General features: G+C 39.1%; 1 protein-coding gene across 1 annotated transcript in view; it reads left to right on the forward strand.

Annotated features, from left to right (window-relative positions):
• Positions 1 to 23,587, forward strand: part of AQR (aquarius intron-binding spliceosomal factor) — a 58,294-nt gene that overhangs the window by 23,038 nt on the left and 11,669 nt on the right. Inside the window, exons 18-28 of the mRNA XM_075103248.1 lie at positions 400 to 567; positions 998 to 1,167; positions 3,766 to 4,007; positions 5,641 to 5,787; positions 6,364 to 6,433; positions 9,040 to 9,150; positions 10,728 to 10,837; positions 13,421 to 13,556; positions 15,123 to 15,332; positions 18,988 to 19,125; positions 20,018 to 20,089. Of these exons, the coding sequence (XP_074959349.1) occupies positions 400 to 567; positions 998 to 1,167; positions 3,766 to 4,007; positions 5,641 to 5,787; positions 6,364 to 6,433; positions 9,040 to 9,150; positions 10,728 to 10,837; positions 13,421 to 13,556; positions 15,123 to 15,332; positions 18,988 to 19,125; positions 20,018 to 20,089 (1,574 nt within the window). The remainder of the gene's footprint in view (positions 1 to 399; positions 568 to 997; positions 1,168 to 3,765; positions 4,008 to 5,640; positions 5,788 to 6,363; positions 6,434 to 9,039; positions 9,151 to 10,727; positions 10,838 to 13,420; positions 13,557 to 15,122; positions 15,333 to 18,987; positions 19,126 to 20,017; positions 20,090 to 23,587) is intronic.

Here is a 23,587-nt window from a genome sequence, read left to right on the forward strand (position 1 = left end):
TGAAGGTTAGTCTAGAAGAAAGCAATGAGAACAAGAGATTAATGACACGTTACTCTTGAGATAAGACTGAAAATGTCGAGGTTGTGTAATTAAGTAAGATTATTGGAAGAATAATCTTGAAATAAGCCTGGTGTCATGAAAAAAGCAGTCTATTTCTCCTTTTCATATCTGAAGTCCTAGCAGATACTAATGTGCAGAAGAGTGGAAAAGATGACAATATCCTATGGTTCTGTATCCTCTAAATTAAAGGCATATCTTGAAACAGAACACGTTATTCTTTAAACAGGTGGGGGTTTATTTAAAAGAAAATTTCATGTATTCTGTTGTGTATATATATTAAGGAATGGAAAAGTAAAATGGCATTCAATCAAATTACTGAACGTTCCTTTCTGGAATCAGGTCTGCGTAAACATGATGTCTGCTTTTTAATTACGGTACGTCCCACACAACCTTATGGCACCAAGTTTGACCGACGACGACCTTTTGTTGAGCAAACTGGCCTGGTGTATGTCAGAGGCTGTGAAATCCAGGGCATGTTGGATGAGAAAGGACGTGTTATTGAAGAAGGTATGGCATACCAAGACTTGTTTGAAAGATTTATTTTTGTTCTCTCTCTCTCTCTCTCTCTCTCTCTCTTCTTTTTCTTCTTTGTTTTTGGTTGACTTGCTGCTTATTACCTACTTGAAAAAACAAGCCAATTCCATAAGCAGCCTGAGAAAGGTTAACTAGTTTCCTGTGGTAAAATCTGATATAGTTAGATTAATTAAATATATTTAGTACATTTCGGTGTTAAGAATAATATAGTTTATACTCAAAAACTGTTAGAAATGGGATGAAAACATGAAATAAGAATGTTTGTAATGCCATGCAGAAATTAGTTCCATCATATGAAGTTGTCTAAATTTCATTTCAGGAATGATTATGGATTGCTTATTTGAATGATAATCTGCTCTTAGCACTAATTCAAATTCTAATCTTACTATTTCATTACGGGCAGGACCTGAACCCAAACCAAGACTTAAAGGGGATTGCAGAACATACAGAGTATTTCTGGACCCAAACCAGTATCAACAAGACATGACTAATACAATCCAAAATGGAGCAGAAGATGTTTATGAAACATTTAATATAATAATGAGACGAAAACCAAAAGAAAACAATTTCAAGGTAAGGTACTGCTCGTTGATTCTTAGAGTAAGAGTTTGAATATGTCAGCAGTACTGAGACATGTTCATTTTAGATGCATATAGTTAGGCTTCCTAGGTGGCATTGGATCACTTCAGGAAGTTTGAGCATGTCAGCTGGTGATAACTTCCCCCTGCAGCTAAGTGTTGAAAGTAATTGAGAATCAGGACACTCCTGCTTCACTTGAGTATCTCATAAAACATTGGTTTATGATTTCAGTCTTTTAACAGGTAGCCTGCAGGTTACTTGTATTTGGCCTTTTGGGTCACGGCTGTATGTGGCATGTTTTTATTACCTGAAGTAATAGTGGACTGTAGGAAGAGGAGGAGTAACTAGTCAAAAGGTGAAAATCAGAGAAACTTGTTAGCTTTTGGGAGCATCACTGGATCAGTTTCTTACTGGGCTTTTGACAGAGCCAGATGAGATTTTTAGCACTCATATATTTGATAGTCATTATAGAGACTGTATGCAAAGTGGAGCTTTGTAGATTGAATGGTGCTTTTTTTCCCCCTGCCCTAACAGTTTTCACACAGTTGTAGTGCATGATTCTTCAGCGTTTTACTTCCTTGGGTATTCATTGTCAAGGGAGCCTTCAAAGAATTTGGTCAGAGTTCAAAATAAACCTGTTACTAATGCATTATGATACTGTATGTTGCCTATAAGTAAGATGAAAATTATGCATACAACTTTAATTCAGTTTTGCACATAAATTCAGCAAATGTTGTTTTTCAGGAAGCTTATCGATAGCTTAGCTTTCCTTACCCCTATTAAAGCAAGAGGAAAATTTGCCAGCGAAGTTGAAAGGTATATTTGAATTTCTAGAATTGTGAATTGACACAAATCTAACTTTGACCAAGTGGTCTGTGTTGCCCATAGTAAACTTTTTTTGAGTAGGTGGCATAATTACAGAATCATAGAATCATTTAGGCTGCAAGGCAGCTCTGGAGATTATCTAGTCCACGGCCCCTGCTCAAGCGGGATTGCTTGCAGCAGGCTGTTCAGGACCATGTCTAGTTGGGTTTTGAATATTTCCAAGAATTAAGAATCTAAAATTTCTCTGGGCAAACTCTTCTAGCGCTGAATTGTCCTCACAGTAAAAAAAGTGTTTTATTTTGTTCAGATGAAATTTAATGTGTTTTAAGTTGTGCCCACTGTCTCCTGTCCTGTCACTGGACACCACTGAGAAGAGTCTGGCTCCCTCATCTTCATTTCCTCCTAGCGGGCATTTATCATATTGATGTGATAGCCCCTGAGCCGTCTGTCTTCCAGGCTGAATGGTCCCAGCTCTCTTGGCCTCTCCTCATGTGAAAGATGCTCCAGTCCCTTAATCGTCTTGGTGGCCCTGTACTGGACTCACTCCAACAACTCCATGTCTCTCTTTTACTGAGGAGGCCAGAACTGAAGACAGTGCTCCAGATTCAGGGATAGTACGCCATTCGGAGGGACCTGGACAAGCTTGAGAAATGGGTACATGTGAACCGTATGAGGTTCAACAAGGCCAAGTACAAGGTCCTGCACCTGGGTCAGGACAACCCCTGGTATCAATACAGGCTGGGGGATGAAGGGAATGAGAAGGTGAAGGACTTGGGGGTACTGGTGGATGAAAAGCTGTATATGAGCTGGCAATGTGCACTCACAGCCCAGAAGGCCAACTATATCCTGGGCCACATCAAAAGCAGCGTGGCCCAGCAGGTCGAGGGAAGGGATTCTGCCCCTCTGTTCTGCTCTGGTGAGACCCCACCTGGAGTCCTGTGTCCAGCTCTGGAGCTCTCAGCACAGGAAAGACATGGACCAGTTGGAGCGGGTCCGGAGGAGGGCCACAAAAATGATCCGAGGGCTGGAGCACCTCTCCTATAAGAAAAGGCTCAGAGAGTTGGGGTTGTTCAGCCTGGAGAAGGGAAGGCTCTGGAGAAGGGAAGGCTGTGGAGAGACCTTACTGCAGCCTTTCAATACTTAAAGGGGGCTTATAAGAAAGATGGGGACAGACTTTTTAATAGGGCCTGTTGCGATAGGACGAGAGGTAATGGACTTAAACTGAAAGCATTTTGAAGGTCTGTATTATATCCTGGAGGATATAGAAACCGAATGTGTGGCCAGGACTATAACCATGCAGAAGTTTTAATGCATTTTTGGTATAAACAGCATCACCTTATGAAAGTCCTGGAGAAGAACCTCAAGCAGAAATATGTGTAGCTATTGATGAAATGTGAAGTGTTCCCTCATTGTAAAACCAGGACAAGAAGCTAGGGCCATAGCAGACACTCTGTTTTGTTTATTAGGTTATTTTGTAAAATGCCTATTTTTTTTTTTTTTTACCTCTGAATGTTCTGGAATGAAAATTTATTAAGGATTATGGTCCTCTTTACTAACAGGATAATTGAAGAATTATATGGTTTGACACTGGTGTTTGTTGCATATATATACACTACATGTATATTGAGTTAATCTAACCAAACGTGTCAATTAAAGACTTTTATGCTAGCATTTTAGAATAAGCTTGATTAGTCTTCAGTATGTCATGTTTTCTCAGTAAAAAGTCACACTCTCCAATTATATTTTTTCTGTTTTTCTAATTGACAGGCTGTTCTGGAGACTATTAGGAATTTGATGAACACAGATTGTGTGGTTCCTGACTGGCTGCATGACATAATTCTCGGATATGGAGACCCAAGTAGTGCACACTATTCGAAAATGCCAAATCAGATTGCAACTCTGGATTTTAATGACACTTTCCTGTCCATTGATCACTTAAAAGCTAGCTTTCCTGGATACAATATTAAAGTGACCATTGGCAATCCAGCTCTGCAAATACCCCCCTTCAGGTGATCTCAAAATTTCAAGTACTCCTGGTCTGGTATTCTTGCTGAAGAGTGTTGTCAGGTGGGGTTGAGTTCAGGTTGAAGAGATGTCGTCTTTCTTTTAAGAAAAGGATGTTAATATGTTAATATTAAGATAGTTGTATAACAGAGTTAGCTATACTACAGTTAGCAGAAGCTGGTCCTGAGCCTCTGTTCTGTAGAAAAAATGCATCAGAGCATTGTTTGTAGATCAGCCTGTTGAATATATGGGAAAAGTAACAGTATGAGATAGAATCAAGACACGTAGTATTCACTTCTGTGTTATGGTGTCTAGCCTGTTCAGTTCAGCCTAAAGATTTTTAATTACATAGTTTCCTTACATGTCCCATTAAAGCAAGCTAAGAACAGCAGTTTCAACATCAGTTAAAATTTGAGCTTTTGGAAACACTATTCAATCAAAATAAAGAATTAAGTCTGAAATCCCATACTGCTAATTCTATTCTAGAAATGGTTTCTGAAATAGGATGCCTACCTTTGTGACTGCTAAATGAGATTTACATGTTTTGTTTCAGCAGTGCTGTTGTACAGCATTTTTTAGACTTGACAGTTCTGTCCCTCCTGGTGGACATTCTTGGACTTTGGCAACAGAGTTTCACAGTTCATAGTGCTGGAGAATCTTTTCTTCAGCTGGACTGAAGAAGCTATTACTTTTTTCCCTTGTAAGTTAATGAGGTTAGAAATACGTTTCCTTTTGAAGGAATAGATTTGACTGAAAAGGGAGAAGATGGCTTTGCCCCCACAGCAGTCCGCTCTTATCATGGCTAAATTGAATCTTGAAAAGCAGGGAGGTAATCTTCCATGCTTTTTTTTTTTTTTTTTGAAAAACTGCATGTAGAATATTTGTGGAGAAGGCACTAACACTATATAATGATATAAAAATAGCCCAAAGGTATCAAGACAAGATACCATGCATAATTTCCCTTAGTGAACTAGTGCTTGTTTTCAGTTCACAGATTAAAATACAGATATTCCTCTTTATGAAGAGCTATTACTCTTCCTACTGCTGCATTTGTCCTGTAAAGAGACTAAGCAATAATTGCTGTTAAAGGTGTTTCCGTTGTTGTCTTAAGATAACTGGATAGCCATTGGAATTCCTTCACCATGATTTATTTCTGAATTAGAGGTGCTTGCGAACATATGGTACAGAGGGCTATGAAGAAATTGAAATGGGAGTATAAAAGGCATCATGTGTGTCATCGGTTCTAGAACAAAATCAAGTAATTACTGCTGAAAAGACAGTGCTGGTGGCTTTCCGTTAAAACTTTACGCCTGTCCCTTCCATTTTATTTATCAATTCTTTACCTTCAGTGTTTTTCTGGCTGGCTCTCAGTACTGCTCCTGGCTTTCCAAGCTATGTAAAGAGCACTTTCGACATACTTTTTGTCAAATATGCTTTCTTAAAATCGGCTTCATCAATTTATTTGTCATGCTGTTTCCTTATTCTCATTAATACTTTGTCATCTGCAAATCTTATTCCCCTATTGTGTTGAAGTTTGACTTAATGGTGACAAAAAAAAGGTATTTCTGTATAAACATCTAAGACAGTCTGGTATCATAGTGAACATGTTGAACTGTAGTCTTAAATTATGTGTTACAGGATAACTTTCCCAATAAAGGGAGGTAAAGGAAAGAAAAGAAAAGATGAGGATGGGAATGAAGAAAAACCTGAAGAAGCTAAAACACTGATTGTAGAGCCTCATGTCATTCCAAACAGGGGACCATATCCGTATAACCAACCAAAACGGTAATAAGTGCATTGAGAACTTACTTACAAATGGTAACACATGCACAGCAGTTCATTTTCAGAAATACTTGAAAATAGTATCATTGATTATAAACAAAATGTCATTTTGATTTCGTTACCAAAAGATTTGAATATGAGACTGTTTTGTTTTATATTTAAATCAAACTATATCCCCTCTCTGTTAAAAAATTCCCTGTTTCAGATAGGTAGATATATATACACACACACAGAGTCTTTTAGTGTTGCGTTAGGACTTTGAATATTAGGAGAATCATACCTAAATAATTTTACAGTATTCTCAGCAACTAATAACTAAAGACAAAGTCTTTTAAATTAGATTATTTAATTGTTACGCCAACAATGTGATTTACTGTGGTGCTTAGAAATGGCAAGATTGTCATGCCTATAAAGACAATAGTTGTAATGATGGTTTAATTTATATAAAAGGTTGCAAGCATGTAGTTCTGGAGAAATATGTAGCCAGTTAATCTAGATCAAACTTGTTAAAACAATTGCATTTATCAAAACTGTTGACAAAATCTGCTAAACCTCTGATCGTGTTTTGCTTTGTTACAGCAATACTATTCAGTTCACCCATACTCAGATTGAAGCTATACGTGCGGGAATGCAACCTGGGCTAACTATGGTAAGAATATTTTTAAGAATTTTATGCACTTTATTTGATTCTGGCTTTGGGTACATCCAGTGAAATATCAGTACTGCCCATTTCTGTAGCCTTGCTGAGATCACTTCTATTACTAGTTTAAAAATATGAAAGATTAACATACAAAGGTTCAACATCCTCCCATCTTCACAAAAACATACAGAATCACATTTGATCTCTGTATAATTGTATCATGTGTTTCAGTGGCTGAAGGCTTTCCACAGCAACTGAATTTACTTGTTTAGTGGTTGGATTGCTAGTTTTAGACTGTAAAGTTTTTGCCTTGTCTGTTGTTTTTGGCTGTTTTAAATTACTTGCATAATTTCTAGTTTGACCTAACTCCATTAAAGGAAATGAAAGTCATTGAATTGTCTTCAGGGAACTTTTTTTTTTGCTGTTTTGTGTAATTTAATGTGCAATCCTTTATATCCTGCTGAATTCCAGAACTAAGTTACAAGCCAAACCAAAGCTGTAGATTTGTTATGAAAATAAATTTCGAGCAGTGAATTTCTGCAAAGGTCTTTAAGGTTTACCACTCTCAGGTAGCCTTTGACTACAAGTACCTGTTTTCCAATGAAGTATGGTCTCTCCTAGTAGTGACTCAGTGGAATATTTGAATGACTTTTCTGCGATACACTTAATTTCTTCTTGGACTGCATAGGCAATAATGCTCATTTTTAGGTTTTTGCATTGGTATTCATTAGTATCATAGTATTCTTCCTTTCCCCCCTTCCTCCTTATGTTTTACCGCTCCACAGGCATTCTGTAACTAGGACACAAAAGATGCATAACTTCAGAGGAATTGTATGCATTTTGTCCCTGTTTGTCTAGGAGTGCTGAAATTAGTAGTGTCGTAAATATGTATAAAAGTTAACTAAGCTCTTGGCAGTGTTTTTGACTATGGTATGTTTTCTAGTAGAACACAGCAGAACTTCCGGGTTGTTGATAGAATATCAACTTTAAGAGCTGTTTAGAAATCAAAGCTCTTTTTTGAATGCTGTGAAAATGCGACAGTGATAGATGCTTTAAATTTAGTTATTAAATAATGTTGGAACAGGTTTTTTGAATTATTTGAACTGCTGGGTTTTTACATGATCTGAATGTTTGTCTAAGAACACCCACGCCGTTGTGAGTAGTATTGTTTTCTATCAGTAGTATTGTCAATAGGAAAGAAGATTGGGAAATTAAAATCTTTGTTACCATTTTGTAGTATATAATTAATACACAAAATACACGAGAGAGGGTCTCTTACCTAGCTTTGGGTTTTGTCTTATTTTTTTTAAATAGCATAGCATGCTGTTTGTTAGTGTCAGTTAATGTTTGTTGAACTATTAATGACCTTCAATTGCAAGTGGTATAATGCAGTATGAACTACTGTCTGCCTCACTTATGGAGGGCTTTAAAGAAGAAAAGTAACTTCCTGTGCCTGGTGCTCAATCAACTTTCATAAATATTTGAAGATGGTTGTTATATAATTTGAACTTTTCTCCTAAAACTGCATTTGTTGATTTATTTATTGTTTTTTTTTTTTTATTAAGAGGTGTTAGAGAATGAGAGTCTGTTAGGTCAAAAGGGAAAAACAATGACAAAGTCAGCTTTTTGTTTTTGATGGTGTATTTCTGGTTTTGGGGGTTTTTGTTGTTGTTTTGTTGGTTTGATTTTTTTTTTAAACTACATCACCCACTTTTTTCCAGGGAGAGAAGGCAGACTGAGAAAACAGTTTCGTAATATAGGCCTGTTCATTTTTCTGTCGTTATTTCATGTATTTCTGTCAGATATTTTTGAGAAGTACAATCCTACTTGCTTTTGAGATTTTTTTAAATAAAGCAAGCGTGATTTCATAGCAATTTGTAATTTCATGTGCAGATACATACAAAACCTGAACAAATTACTTTGAGATACTTTATAATACTTGGATACCTTTAAAATGTCTCAGGTGTCAATCTTTGAATGCTGTTGGTATAAACCAGCCTATAAAAACATTTAACTGTCAGTATTACTTTTGCATCATCAGTTTTAGATTTTTGAGTAAATAAAAACAATGGACTTTCCCCCCCCCCCCCCTTTATATCTGCCTCACCTTATTCTTTTTTAATTACGTGTTTTGATGCTTTTTTTACTGTTTCCCCTATGCTTAGCCTGTCCTGAGGCTAAACAGCTTTTTTGCTCCAAGGGGGTCTGTGTTCATGGGTTGCAAAACAATAGTATTTCATATGCTGGATTACCATATTCCTCTTAGGCAGGAATCTGCCTAACTAATCTGAATTAGCCTTTCATGATACATTGTATTTGTTCTTGAAGTTCAGAAAAGCCAGCAAGTAATTGCTGAATTACCATATTCCTCTTAGGCAGGAATAGGTCTTAGCATTGGGCTAAGTCTTTCACGGTGTATGTATGTGTTCTTGAAGTTCACAGAAGCCAGCAAGCAATTGTACAGGAAACAGAAGATTCTCTTGTTGTTAATGTATTACATCAGTGTCAAGTGAGATCGTTCTGTTTTTTTCCCAGCTGGCTATATTTCTGTGTTGTACAGTATTCTGATAAATTGTGTGTTCATTTTTGGTTTTAATGTTTTGTTTTGGTTTTAGGTAGTGGGTCCACCTGGTACTGGAAAAACTGATGTAGCAGTCCAAATAATATCCAATCTTTATCACAATTTCCCAGAACAACGAACTCTTATAGTTACTCACTCTAATCAGGTAAAGTGTCAGTCATGTATGAAACTTTCCTGTATCTAAAATCAAGAACAGCAGGTACTGAGATCAGTAGGTTTGGGATTAAAGTTGTCTTTTAACAATGAAAACTTGAGTTGGCTTGTATGCAGTTTTGCCAGTTTCAAAATGTGAAAATAAATTTTTGAATTTCAGGTTTGTAGTTCTGAGTTCAGAAGTTTTCAATATATTTAACTGGTTGGGGGTGGAAATTAGAAAGTACTTTGAAAAAGTGTCTGCGCAGTTCTTGTAGTTGCACATTCTCTGCATGCATGTCAGATTTTTGCTAACTACCTTTCTTGAATGCTGGTTGCTCTGTGCTTTGTGCTTCTAAGGGAAGGCATGAAAGGTATCGTGGCCTCTTCAGCTGAATGCTTACTTCCCATTCATAAGAGATGGAGTCGAGCTGCTAATTCTCAAATACATATAATAAGAAGAATAATGATAGAAGTCTTAAAGATTCTTACTGTAAATTTGTGTCTGGTTTGGAAGAATTTCTCTGGAAACCAGGATTGTCTATTTTCTGGTCTCCCTAATGAGCCTACCCTGTTTCAGTTATGGGCTATTGTAACTGAACATACTACTTTGAAAACATTTCATCTTTGTCCATCAAAGCAAGATCAGGCACTTTACACTCTTGAAGAATGGCGAATGGGGCTTCATTTTGGTGAGGAGTTACAATCTGGAATAATATAGGCCAGTCTACAGTGGGTTGTGGGGGGGTTAACAGGTAGTGAAGATGAGAGAAAGTGTTGAGAGCATGTCAGCTGGGGAGAAAAGGAAGGAAATAATTTGGGGCAGGTAGACTTCTTACCAGACAAGATTTATTTGAGAACATGAACTTGAAATTGTACTTGCAGAAAATAAATCCAGCAGGGTTCATTCCCTATACCTTGATGCTCTACTTCAACATGTTTGCATGACTTCCAGCTGACTTGAAGTACCAGTGGAGCTTGCTCATGTTTATAATTAGTTTCATAACTTGGTGATCCAGTGCTTACAAACTTACTCCTTTGAAATACACTGCATTGGACGGTTGATATTAAGCTGTTAGAGAATTGAAGAGTTTACGTTAGGAGACGTGGCACACCTGGAAGTTTAGTTCAGCAAAATTTATTTACCCGTATGGAGTGGATTCACAGCACCTGCCAGTCAATACCAGATCACGCTCTTTTAATGTACAGCAAAAGTTAAATGGTCTAAAGTCATCTAACAAAATCAATGTTTGCAAAGCGTGCTTCTCAAGACAGTTTTATAAACTGTTAGCTTTATCAGCGAAATGAAGTAGGTGGTTGAATCAACTTTTAAAATTGTTTTAAAATTGTAAAATAAAATTCAATTGTTGTATAAAGTACGCAAATACAAGAGTTTTAGTAGGCTAATTTTCCCATTGTCAAGATTAAGAGCTCTAGTTTCAGTATTAACTTCATGTTTGCTTTGGCTTCCATTTACACCAAAATAGGCGTAATTTCCTAGCTGGCTTACCAGTAATTCTTCAGTTTTCCTCTACAAGATCCTCTGGACTTCTAAAACCTACCTTTTCTCCTGTTCTTGTCAATCTTTAGGCCTTGAACCAGCTGTTTGAAAAAATCATGGCTCTAGACATTGATGAGCGCCACCTCCTGCGTCTGGGTCATGGAGAAGAGGAATTAGAGACAGAGAAAGATTTCAGCAGGTGAGAAATTATAAACTTGCTTGCATAGACGTTGTAGCAAGTTGTATGTGTTGAATCCATTCTACCTCCCTTGTATATGAGGAAGGAGCTGTGCTTGACAAGTTTTACCTTTGTAATATTATTGAATCCTAGTAATGCAGAGTGCACTTGTTTTCAGTATAGGGCTGAGTAATTTTGGTTCTTATTCAGTAGAGAAACTGTTCTCTTGAGAATCCAAAGTCAGAATCAGGCAGTTGCTTGTTCACAAGCTCAACTGCTTGAATAAAAATAGCTTGTTATATTCTAGACCCATGTGCATTTTAGAGAATTGATCTGCTTTGTGAGAGAAAGTTGAATAATAAAGGTAGGTTTTTGCAGTTAGTAATTTTTTGGGCAAATCTGGTAGCACTTCTACTGGCATGGTGAGTATTGCATACATAAATATAAACATGAAACTAGACTTTGTTTTTAATTCTTCAGAATATTGCTTGATTACAAAGTTGCTTATTTCATTGGTAAATAATACATTTTGAATAATACATACATAAGGACAGCTAAGGAGTCTATATCACTACAAAGACTTAAGAACCTGTTCTTGTAAATATTTGTACGTTTGTTACATGTTAGTCCAACTGACATCAGTAGGATTGCACGCATTCATAAATGTAAGCAGGGTTACAAGGGTCATGCACTGGAATTAACTGAACTGTCCAGTACAGGATTATTACAACAATACTTTGACTTCAAAAGCTGTAGTAAAAATTATATATAGTAACTAGAAGTTACCCACATATATATAGTTGAGTTTCATTTAGCAAAATAAATACCTAGTGATTCTTTTTTTAAATTTGAATGCTTTGACGTAGTCAAATTATTCCAGAAATATGATAGTCAAAATCTTAGTGAAGCAATGCCATGGCAGATACTTATTTAGTAATGTCCATGGTTTAGTATATTCCTTGAACAGTAGTGCTCGTAATTAAGTTTTCTCTACACTGTCTATTTTAATTCTTTTTCAGGGTAGCTCCAGACCTACAGGACATTAATGCAAAGTCCTATGGGTTCTGGCAGTTTGCGGGGGAGGGATAAGGGTTGAGGAATATATTTGAAAGTGGGCTGCGCTACTGTGAATAGAGAAGTTTATTTCCCATACGTCTTTGTGTTTTGGTTGCTTCTGAGTTCGTGGTTTTTCGGTGTCAGGCTGTTTTAGAGGGCACAGTACTGCTTGAGGAATTTCTGCTGCTTGCAGGCTTGGTGTTCCGTTTTTGCTCCCTCTGCAGGCACAGCAAAGCAAGGCAGGGGGTGTAAGAATGTAAGGTGGAGAGGAGCTGATTAAACTGGTACTGTCACTTAAACACAAAGGGAATCACAGCTGAAGAAGATTTTTGTAGCAATGAGCAAATACGTACAGGAGGACATGTTACCTGAATTGTGAGAAATAAGAGGACATCTGAATTGTGATGAAGACAAAAACCAAACAACTGCTTTCAGCTGCTTGTAATTACAATGGATTCGTTTTGTTGAAGAAAATACGATTTCATATTACAGGGATCTTAACTGTCATAGTTCCTGAGGAACTTGTTTTTTCCAGTTGTGAACAATATCATATTCGGCTGTGTCTTAGTAAATTCAAATCTCCAGCTTTAACTACTCTCATCCTTCTAAATAAGACAAGAGAACCCATCGTGATTACCAGAGATTGTATCTTTTTTTTTTCTGTGCAGAAGGCATATTTCAGGAGTAGTAAATTTAACAGGAACTTGAAATTTAGCCTTTATTCGCTTTTGAGCTTTTGACTACATATGCATTTTTAGAAGAAAGTGCCCTGTTCCTCTCACTTCTTTAATTCCACCCACTTATATCACTTTTTTAATTGTTCTCTTTTTTAGAAAATGTGATACATTGATTTTTGTTTTGCTTGTACTACTTCTGGGAGGTGGGGAGTGTGTGGATTAAGGAAAATTATTTATAAAGGAAAAAAATTGGGCTCGAATTGGGTTAAGAGGAGAAAGAATGGAAGGAGTGGGATACAAGCGTATCAGTCATGAAAGTTACTGAATAGGCATCTGTGAGTACAGGACCTCCTATGTGTGGATGCAGACCTGTCTGTTATGGTGGGCTAAGCATTAGTGGAAGACATTTTGTATATTGCCAAAGGAAGTCAGCATTATTGTACTGAGACTTTGGGTACAGGTTCCATTTATGATGGTCCGTAGACTTGCATAACTTGCGTATGTGTAACATGTAATGTACCATAGTTCTTAAACAGTACATTGGAAGTAATGATTTTCTGCTTTACAGGTACATTTTGAGAATGTTTTTCTAGCACTTATGAAGCTTTTGTTGAGGCAATAGGGTAAAAGGAACTTTTTCTACAGTAATGGCTCTTTCATGTCTTTGTAAATTATTAGGGCTCAACTGATAGAAATAGTTGGCATATGGCAAATTCTTGGTTTTTTTGAACCTGGCAGTAGTTGTGAGGTTGGGGTTTTTTGAGGTGAGCGGGTTGGGTTTTTGTGATCTCTCATTGTGATACTTGAATAAAACAGTTTTGAATTAAATACATTTAAATAAAAATTATGTTATATTTAATAAATTTTGTAGGTATGGAAGAGTTAATTATGTGCTGGCTCGAAGACTTGAACTTCTACGAGAAGTTGGGCGATTGCAAGAGAGTCTTGGAGTCCCAGGAGATGTTTCTTACACTTGTGAAACAGCTGGCCACTTTTTCTTATACCAAGTAAGGACTGAAATACTTGTACAGAGGCTGTATGACCTCAATACATTATGAAACACTTCGTAAAAATTTGAGTAAATTTTTCAGAATACAATCTAAAAAACCTACATTTGCTTTGGTGGTTCAAAATACAATAACAGCTAAAGCTATAATTGCAACATTACTTACTTGTATTGCTATTGTTTTTAAATCCTGCCCGATGACTCACCAGTTGAAAGGCTAGCGTTGCTGCTCTTCATGACTGCTGGCAAAGATTCTAACCTGAAGCTTCTCCTTCAGATAGGATAATCTGTGGGCTGCTTTACATTATGGACAAGCATTAGAGCAGCTACTTGATGATCCTGCTAGAAAGCTGTTATAGTGTTAAACTACTGCGTGAAATTGGATGCGTAGTATACAAAATGGTGATTTTCTGTTCATTGTACATCCCTCATTTCCCTTCCCTGTATTTTTCAGTGACACGGTCTACATTAGCAATTGGTGTCACTTAAGCAGACTTGCAGGGTGGTACTTAGGATCAAATGCATACACTGTATGTGTTTTTACAGAAGTTACTCTGGGCTAGCTGTAGTGTGGGCCTAAACATTAATGGTTATTAGGTGTTGGAGAGTACTAGGAGCCCTGCTAGAGCTCATCTTCTGGTTCTGCTTCCTCCCAAAGGAATCCAACTTGGTATTTAAACCAAAGTACTCTAAGTACTTTGTGAAGTACTTTGTGTCACAAGACAATGTGACAGCATCTTTGACAGAAGGTCAAAGAATACTGCAGCATCTGGGGGCAGAGAGTCTGAGAAACATCCCCACACGCCAAGGTCAGAAGGAAAAGGAGGGGCAGGAGGTGCTCCAGGCACTGGAGCAGAGATTCCCCAATAGCTCATGGAGAGGACCATAGCAAAGCAGGTTGTCCCCCAGCAGCCCATGTCAGAGCAGATACCCACACTGCAGCTCGTAGAAGACACCATGCTAGAGCAGGTGTATGTGCCCTGAAGGAAGCTGCAGCCAGTGGAAAGCCTTTGCTGGAGCAGGGGAGAAGTGTGAGGAGGAAGGGGTGGCAGATATGGTGTTACGAACTTGACTGACAAGACCTGTTCCTCCTGCACTGCTCAGGGTGAGGGGGTAGAAGAGCTGGGAATGAAGGAGTGAAATTGATCCTGGGAAGAAGGAGAAGAAAGGTGGTTTTGGCTTTGTCTTTGTTTCTCACCATCCTACTCTATATTTAATCGGCAATAAATTAAATTATTTTTCCCCAGTTCAAGTCTGTTTTGCCTGTGGTGGTACTTGCTAAGTGATCTCCCTGTCTTTATCTCAACCCATAAGCTTTTCCATCTTATTTTCTTCCCCAGTCCTGTTGAGGAGAAGGAGTGAGAGAGGTGCTGGGTGGGAGTCTGGCAGCCAGGCAAGGTCAATCCACCACAGCTTCAAAAATGTCATCCTGAGACAAGGTCAAATGCTAAATTAGACATACCTTGCTTTTGTGATAATTTTTTTTATACTATGTGTGCAAGATTACATCTTGCCAATGACTTTGTGATACAAAACTATGTCATTATGACACTTCTGTTTGCCATAGGTAATGTCTCGTTGGGAGGAGTATATCAGCAAAGTGAAAGTTAAAGGTGGAAAATTGCCAGACGTTGCGGATGTCTCCAGTTTCTTTCCTTTTCACCAGTATTTTGCAAATGCTCCTCAACCAATTTTCAAAGGCAAGTCCTATGAAGAAGATATGGAAATTGCTGAAGGGTGTTTTAGACATGTTAAGAAAATATTCACTCAGCTTGAGGTAAGACATGTAACTATTAAAGGTAAATGGATTTGGCTAATCCTATAAAAAACTTTACACAGTTCCAAAATTCCTTTGCCCTACATCCTAAAAGAGGCATATATCTCTAGGCAGCTTCTTTAGCTTGCAAGGCATTCAGGTGAGAATTTCTACCTTTGAGTAATACAGGCATGTTTCACACTAGGGACACGGGTATAATCTGTTTTATTTTAAGCTTAGGAAGCAGCCATTCTCCTTGTTCCATTTTCACTGATTAGGTTACTAGGGTTGGTGTGCCTATCACTGCTCCTCTGATCCTCACAGGGTCTTTGTATTTACGGTGAATTGCCTTTAATCAGATAACCTGGAAGTTACTTGAAAAGATCTGTTTCTCCCAGAACTGCTTGAGAGGCTTTTAAAAGTAAGGGTAGATGTGATCTGGGTATCATTTGGTCATATTAACTGTATTGGTTTTTCCAGTACTGAGTTTGATGTGATGTTATGATGCAGTAAAGTAGGAAACAAGAAGATGTAGTAAAGCAAAATTGTGGGGGATTCTGAGAGGGGTCCTCGGAATCAATTGAACAATTGCCTGGCCTGCAAATTTATGTATGCACACAGGTTGCAGAATTCTTGGATGGGATTTTAAAACATTGGTTTTTGAAATATTGTTGTTTCCAGGTTTGCCATTAAAAAATTTATTCATATGGGTTTGTTAAAAATAGATACCTTTGTATCTTTCTTGTCTTAATCACAGAATCCCAGGTTGGAAGGGACCTTAGGGATCATCTAGTCCAGCCTTTCTAGGAAGAGCACAGTGTAGACAAGATGGCCCCGCACCCTATCTAGACGACTCTTGAAGGTGTCCAACGTGGCTGAGTCAACCCCTGCCCTGGGGAGATTATTCCAGTGGTTGACTGTCCTCAATGTGAAAAACTTCCCTCTCGTGTCCAATCGGAATCTCCCCAAGAGCAACTTGTGTCCATTCCCCCTTGTCCTCTCCATGGGACTCCTTGTAAAAAGGGAGTCTCCATCTCCTTTGTAGCTGCCCCTTAAGTACTGGTACACGGTGATGAGATCCCCTCTGAGCCTCCTTTTCTCAAGGCTGAACAAGCCCTGTTCTCCCAGCTTAGCCTCGTATGGCAGCTTCCCAGGCCTCTGATCATCTTGGTGGCCCTTCTCTGGACCCCTTCCAGCCTGGCCACATCCTTTTTGTACAGCGGGGACCAGATCTGGACACAGCACTCCAGGTGTGGCCTGGCAAGCGCTGAGTAGAGCGGGATGATGACTTCTTTACCTCTGCTGGTGATGCCCTTTTTGATGCAACCCAGCACACTGTTGGCCTCCTTGGCCGCAGCAGCCACTGTTCGCTCACGTTGAGCTTCCTGCCCACCAGGACCCCCAGGTCCCTTCCCACAGAGCTGCTCTCCAGCCAGGTGGATCCCAGTCTGTGCTGCACTCCCGGATTATGTTTTCCCAGGTGCAAGACCTTACCCTTCTCCTTGTTGAACTTCATAAGGTTCTTGCTGGCCCACTCTTCCAGCCTATCCAGATCTCCTTGCAGAACAGCTCTGCCTTCTGGAGTGTCTACTTCCCCGCTCAGTTTGGTGTCATCCGCAAACTTCATCAGGCTCCACTTGACCCCGTTATCCAGATCACTTATGAAGATGTTGAATAACGCTGGGCCCAATATCGATCCCTGGGGGACCCCACTAGTGACAGGCTGCCACTTGGAAAAGGAGCTGTTTACCACCACCGTTTGGGTGTGGCCTGTCAGCCAGTTCCCCACCCGCTGCACAGACCACTTGCCTAGGCCATAACACATTAATTTCTCCAGGAGGAGGCTGTGGGGGGCCATATCAAAGGCCTTGGAGAAGTCCAGGTAGACAATGTACATGGCCCGCCCCATGTCAACCAGGCAAGTCATTTTGTCGTAGAAGGCCACCAGGTTTGTCAAGCACGACCTGCCTTTAGTGAAGCCACGTTGGCTTTTCCCAGTCACGTGCTTCCTTTGACTTGTGATGGCTCTCAGGAGGGTTCGTTCCATAACTTTCCCAAGGATTGAAGTAAGGCTGATGGGCCTATAGTTACCTGGATCCACCCTTGAGCCTTTCTTGTAGATAAGGGGTGACATTAGCCTTCCTCCAGTCCTCTGGGACATCCCCCGTTCTCCATGACTTCTCGAAGATTATGGAGAGCGGCCTTGCGATGACATCAGCCAGCTCTCTCAACACCCTCGGGGGGATGGCGTCAGGGCCCATCAATTTGTAGGGGTCAAGCTCCTGTAGTAATTCATGTACTAACTCTTCCTTCACCGATGGTGGGTCTGTGTTTGGATCAACCGGGAGTTTTGTTCCCAAAGCCTGGGACCCAACAGTGCTGGTAAAGACAGAGGTGAAGAAGGTGTTGAGGGCCTCTGCCTTTTCAGCATCATTGGTGATTGACTCTCCTTTTATGTTTAACAGCGGGCCTATGTTTTCCTTCTTTTTTTGCTTATGGTTGACACGTCTGAAGAAACCTTCCTTGTTGTTTTTCACGTCTACAGCCATTTTCAGTTCGAGCTGAGCCTTTTGCTTTTCTAACTGCATCTCTGCACACTCTGGCAATGCCCTTATAGCTCTCGACAGATAATCCTCCGCTTCTCCATCTCTGGTATGCTTCCCTTTTGGATTTGAGTAGACCCAGGATGTCATGGTTTTGCCATGGGGGTCTCTTGCTCCGCTTACTTCCCTTTCCTTTGTAGGGGATAAATTGGCTTTGTGCTTCCAAGAGAGAGTTCTTGAAGAATTCCCAGCACTCACTAGCTCCTTTGTCTTCCATGGAAGCTTCCCATGGAATCCCTCCCAACTGAGCCCTGAGTGAACTGAAGTTTGCTCTTCTAAAATCCAGGACCCTTGTCTTAGAGCTGACCTTCAGCACACTCAGCAGGATCCCGAACTCCACAATATTGTGGTTACCGGAGCCAAGGCTGTCACTAACTGAGATGTTACAAAGCAGGCTTTCTCGGTTTGTGAATAGCAAGTCCAGCAGCGCCTCCTTCCTGGTTGGCACATCTAACATTTGTGTCAGGAAACGGTCCTCTATACATTCCAGGAACTTGGTGGGTGACATGCGAGCTGCCGTATTGTTCTTCCAGGAGATGTCTGGGTAGTTGAAGTCACCCATCAGGACCGGGTTCTGTTGGCCAGAAGCTTGCTTTAGTGCCCCAAATATCATTGGGTTCATCATTGTGGTTAGGAGGTTGGTAGCAGATGCCCACTGTGAGGTCCTGCTTGGAGATGACCCCTTCTTTGACTTTAACCCAGATGCATTCGATAGAGCACTTGCAATCACCATAGTTGACTTCGATACATTCAAGGTTTTCCTTAATGTAGAGTGCGACTCCTCCACCTCGTCTACCCTGCCTGTCCTTACGAAAGAGCCTGTAACCGTCCATTGCGATCCCCCAGTCGTTTGAGTTGTCCCACGATGTTTCAGTTACTCCTATGATGTCGTACCCTTCTGAGGGGGCACGGAGCTCCTGCTCCTGCTGTTTGTTACCTAGACTGCGTGCGTTTGTATATGTACGCTTGAGATGTCTTAATATATTAAGAAAGTGGCCAGATAGCTTGAATATATTTAATAAGCAATAATTTTTTATATTCTGACTTCCAAGATTTTCTTTTCTTTACCACAGGAATTCAGAGCATTTGAACTTCTCCGCAGTGGCCTTGATAGATCCAAATACCTTTTGGTGAAAGAAGCAAAAATCATTGCCATGACTTGTACTCACGCTGCTCTGAAACGACATGACCTGGTTGAATTAGGTTTCAAAGTAATGATTATACTAGTGTTACTATACTAATTGTTTTTTGGCTTTGGTTCACTGCCCCCCTCCCCCCTTGTATAAACCTCTTCATCTGTCCTAAATCTAGGCAACTAGATTATTTTGAGTTGCATTTTTACCAGGAAGTTTTAAATTGTAATTTTACTGAAGAAAAATTTTAATTCTGTGAGTAAAAGATGAGATTGCTTTTAAGTTACTGTATATACAAAAATGCTTAATAGTCCATCCCTATTAAAAAAAAGTTAGCTTTGCCATATTAGATGATCAGCAGCAGAGATATGATTGAGTAATAAAATAAAGGTAGAACTGGACAAAACACATGGCCTTTATAACTTTGTTTACCTAACAAATGAGTAATTTGAGGAAAAACCTATGATGCAATGCTGTTTCACTCTGCAGCGTTAACCATACGTATTGGTTTAGTACAGACTTGTATCTCAGAAAAACAAAACAAAATCCCACCACCAATAATTCTTTCCGTAGTATTTTTCTCCAGTAATGCACTGTATTGGATCACAACAGTGCGCCTTTTCCACTTCATTGCGAAGATACCAAATTAGTTTGCTGTGCTGCAGAAAGCTTTTCTCTTGCGGATGAGTTATGGAATATGGGAAGCAAGTCATGTAGTTCAGTCATGGTTTCCGTCTAGATATAAGCCCTGATTGGTACAGACAGATCTGCCACTGATGTAGTATGATTTCACCCTCTGATGTGGATTTTTAGTAATACTGATATTTTGCCTATAAGGTAAAATCCTGCTGTAACTGTCCCACCCATCAAAAAACGAATGAGTAGTTGATGCTTTCTTTTGGGAGGTTGAATATCAGCATTAATTTGTATTACCTGGTTGATGGACAACTCTCTACTTTTTCTTTCACAGTATGACAACATCTTAATGGAAGAGTCTGCTCAGATTCTGGAGATAGAAACCTTTATACCTCTCCTGTTGCAGGTTAGACCTGAATTATAAAACATATTACAAAAAATGATTAATGCAAGTGTGTGCTCTTGAACAATATAGAATATTAAAAGGAAAATATCTGGTGCAGAAAGTAACCTAGAACTGATATTTGCCATTTTGAGTGGACAGTAAGAACTTCAATTGTTCTACATTAGTTGTTTATCCTTTGTTTTTAATATTATGGAGTAAGCTAATAGGTTCTAAATATGTTGCTTTTGTTAACTTAATAGTAGAATTAGCAGGCTTTAATTTTGAAAATAAAAAAAGACATTTATGTAAACTAGGTCCCGGCTTTACTTTTATTCTTTCCCATTTAATAGTGATTATTGCCAAGTTTAAAAATTATTAACTTTAAATACTACTTATAACGGGTTTGTTTCCCAAGAACATAAGGCTCACGTAATTGCTCTGTGTCATCCTGTCTGCTTGTGGTGTTTGGTCTGTTTCAGTCAAGTTTAACAGAGATGGAGAGAGATCAAGCACCTACAAGTTTCAGGAAAACTGGAGCCAAGTAGAGGGGAGACATTCTAATCGGTGTTCCCACTCCACAGAAAGAAAAGAAATGGTTACTGGTTCTCCTTCTGCTTTTGACCAATAATCACACACCTTTTGCCTAGCTAATTGCAAATGCTTAGCATGGAATAAACTGCAGCTGGTACCCTGTTTGACAAACCAACAATTGGTAGATGAAGGGATGCAGATGTGATACAGTTGAATTGAAGCCTTGCAGCTGTAAAGGTACTGCTGGTGTAGGGAAGGAAAAAAGGAAACTGAAGCTTATGTGACACCGGGGATATTTATAGCACAGTCTTTAGGAAGCCAGATCACAATGGCTCTGTAACGTAATCGATTGTTGTGACAGAGGGCCAGCACTGCTACTTTTAAAGCTGAGTATCTTTCCCTAAAATCGTTTACTATGATCATTCTAAACTCAACACATCCGCTCGGACTGTCTTGAAATTTTTTGTGCCTCCAGTGAAGGTTATCTGTGGTTGCTTTTAGCAACCTTGAGCTTGATACACATCACTTTCCTCTCTTAAGAGCTGGAGGATTTCATAACTAAGCAAAATGTGCTTCTTGCTAATCTGTAGCTCTGTTATCTCTGTAATCTCAGATTATCATGAGATAAAATTTTGTCTCTGGAAGTGAAGTATGAGCTCCATCAGGAACTCTGTGCGAACTCTTTAGCTGTGGGGGTCAGTACAAGACTGTCTTCAGTTCATTTGGTTCTTACTTAGTGGCTTTCTGAAAAATATACACTCTGCATTTGCTCATATTCTAGAATTAAGTTTCCTTTCAGCAGTTTTCCGTACAGCAGATACTTTCATTTAAAAGCAGTAATTTTAAGTCTACTAGAAAACTACATCCAAGCTGGATATTCATTCTAAAAGAAAACTAATCTCAGTTGAAAAACATGTGGTAGAAACTCAATGAAGTGTTTGATATATTTGTAATTGCAGCTCATAATTTTTCACTTTGCTCTTTAACAATGGAAAGTAGGATATAATTGCAGGAAAGTAACTCAGTATGGGCTTAGTGTGCAAAAGAATGACATGTCAAAGTTAACCATGTTGCTGTTAAAGCCCAAGACCCGTTCTCAGTTGCTGTTTAACTCTAGGTTTTTAAGTGTTAGGGATATTCCTGTAGTTCTCTAACACCTTCTCAGTGTGTTCGAGACTACCGAGTTTCGATAATTCTGAGTAAGGAGGCAACTAATTCACCCTCTAAACCCCAAATACTCTCTGTACTCTGAACAGGACCACGTATTTGCCCATCTTGTTTGCGGTGTTTAGGGAGCAAACCTCTGCTGGGTGAGGCTTCTCACCGAATCATAAAACAGTGACAGTCAAGCTCTCTTTCCCATTCACTTACTAGTTCAGCAGTTATACTACAATGAAGTAGACTTGGTTCCTTTCTGTCCTGCAGGCTTAATAAATCCTCGCTGTAGTCTCTAGAACAGCATTCAGTTTAGTTATACCTGAAATACAAGGTTTCTTCTTGCTGCTTAGTTAGATTCCCCTAACTGTCAGAAAGGTATGGAGGCCTAAGTTGTCATTTAGGTGGCTTCTGCAATTAGGTATTGAGAAATCTGTGCATAAAGACATGTGTAATGCTTTAGGCTGTTGCTTTTGCATTTTGGCAGTCTTGAATTTAATGCTACTATATTGTGCCATAGAGCTGGGTAATGAATAAATCCTGCATGGTTTTTACCATGGTTTTCATTGGTAATGAAATTATTATATTTACCAAAATAAGCATTTTGTAGTGTTTTTCAAGTGTTTGAATGAGCATTGAATAACCAGATATATCAGGCTGGTGAGGGGAAGTATATGGAAGAGCAATGCAGTAGCTGAAGAATTTTGTGTAATTAAAGCAGACGTTTTCACCATAGAGCCATATTCTGGGAGATATTGCATGACCGTTCTTACAAAAGCCATCCAAATAGTCTTTGAAAATTGAGGATTTTCTTTTAACAAAACCTAAAAAACTAGGCTTACAGAGTAGTAGTACTTGATTTCTTGCACTTGTAATTCAGAGGAAGAAATTTTTTAACACAGTTCTTTGGAAGACACTTTGTCCAAGATTGAAATTGCTGATGAAAGCAGAGTGATTATATAGTCTTGGTCTTCTCCAAATCAGTAACCTTTTTGGACGAGAGAGAGAAAAAAAAAAAAGTGAAATGTTTTTCCATGCCATTGAAAATCACTTCCATCCTCTTACTTTCTTACCAAGGCATCCTCAAGCTTGATGAGCTGGACAGTCCGGAGTTCAGTTTTCCTTCCTTGCTCTCTGATCAGAGAGAGTTTCAGCTCTCTTTCACTTCAAGTAGCAAGAAAAAGAACTTTAGGCTGTGTCTTGAACAGTGCTCCTACAAGGAAAGGGAAATATCACAGGAGTGTGTAAGAAATTAGGGTCTGAATTGTAAAACTGACAGGTGGAAATCTTCAGGATTGATTCCTGCATAATGTTACCCACACATCTGTTAATTTTTTGTCCCTATGTTACAACATTCCTTCATGAGCCCTGTCAGTATGTAACGTAGGTACACAGAGGAGGATGAGGAACTGGAAAGAGATACACCAAGCATACTGAAGAGCCATTCAGTCCAAGAGCCAGGGTGAGGATTAATTAAAGGCACATCCTGGTCACAGAAGAGGCCATGTGGGAATTCCAGAGGTAAACAGGTGAAGCACATGAATCACAGAGACACTTGAAAAGCAGCCTCAGTTTGTGCCACAGACACATGAGCACTGAAATTGTTTCAGATGCTTCAGACTACCTATCCACTATCTCAGAATCCAAAAAATAATGTTTAAAAGACTGTTCTAGGGTAAGAGTACTGTGCAGAAATCACGGGTTTTTACTACTGTAATGTCTGTAATAGGTTCTTCCTTTTGTTCTCTGATAATATTTTCCTTCTGGACTTTAAACAGTGTAATATATTATTTATCCTGATGTTTCTCTACTGATTTTAATAGGTACAGTTCA

The sequence above is a fragment of the Phalacrocorax aristotelis genome, chromosome 9 (assembly GCF_949628215.1).
Source record: "Phalacrocorax aristotelis chromosome 9, bGulAri2.1, whole genome shotgun sequence".
Lineage (NCBI taxonomy): Eukaryota > Metazoa > Chordata > Aves > Suliformes > Phalacrocoracidae > Phalacrocorax > Phalacrocorax aristotelis.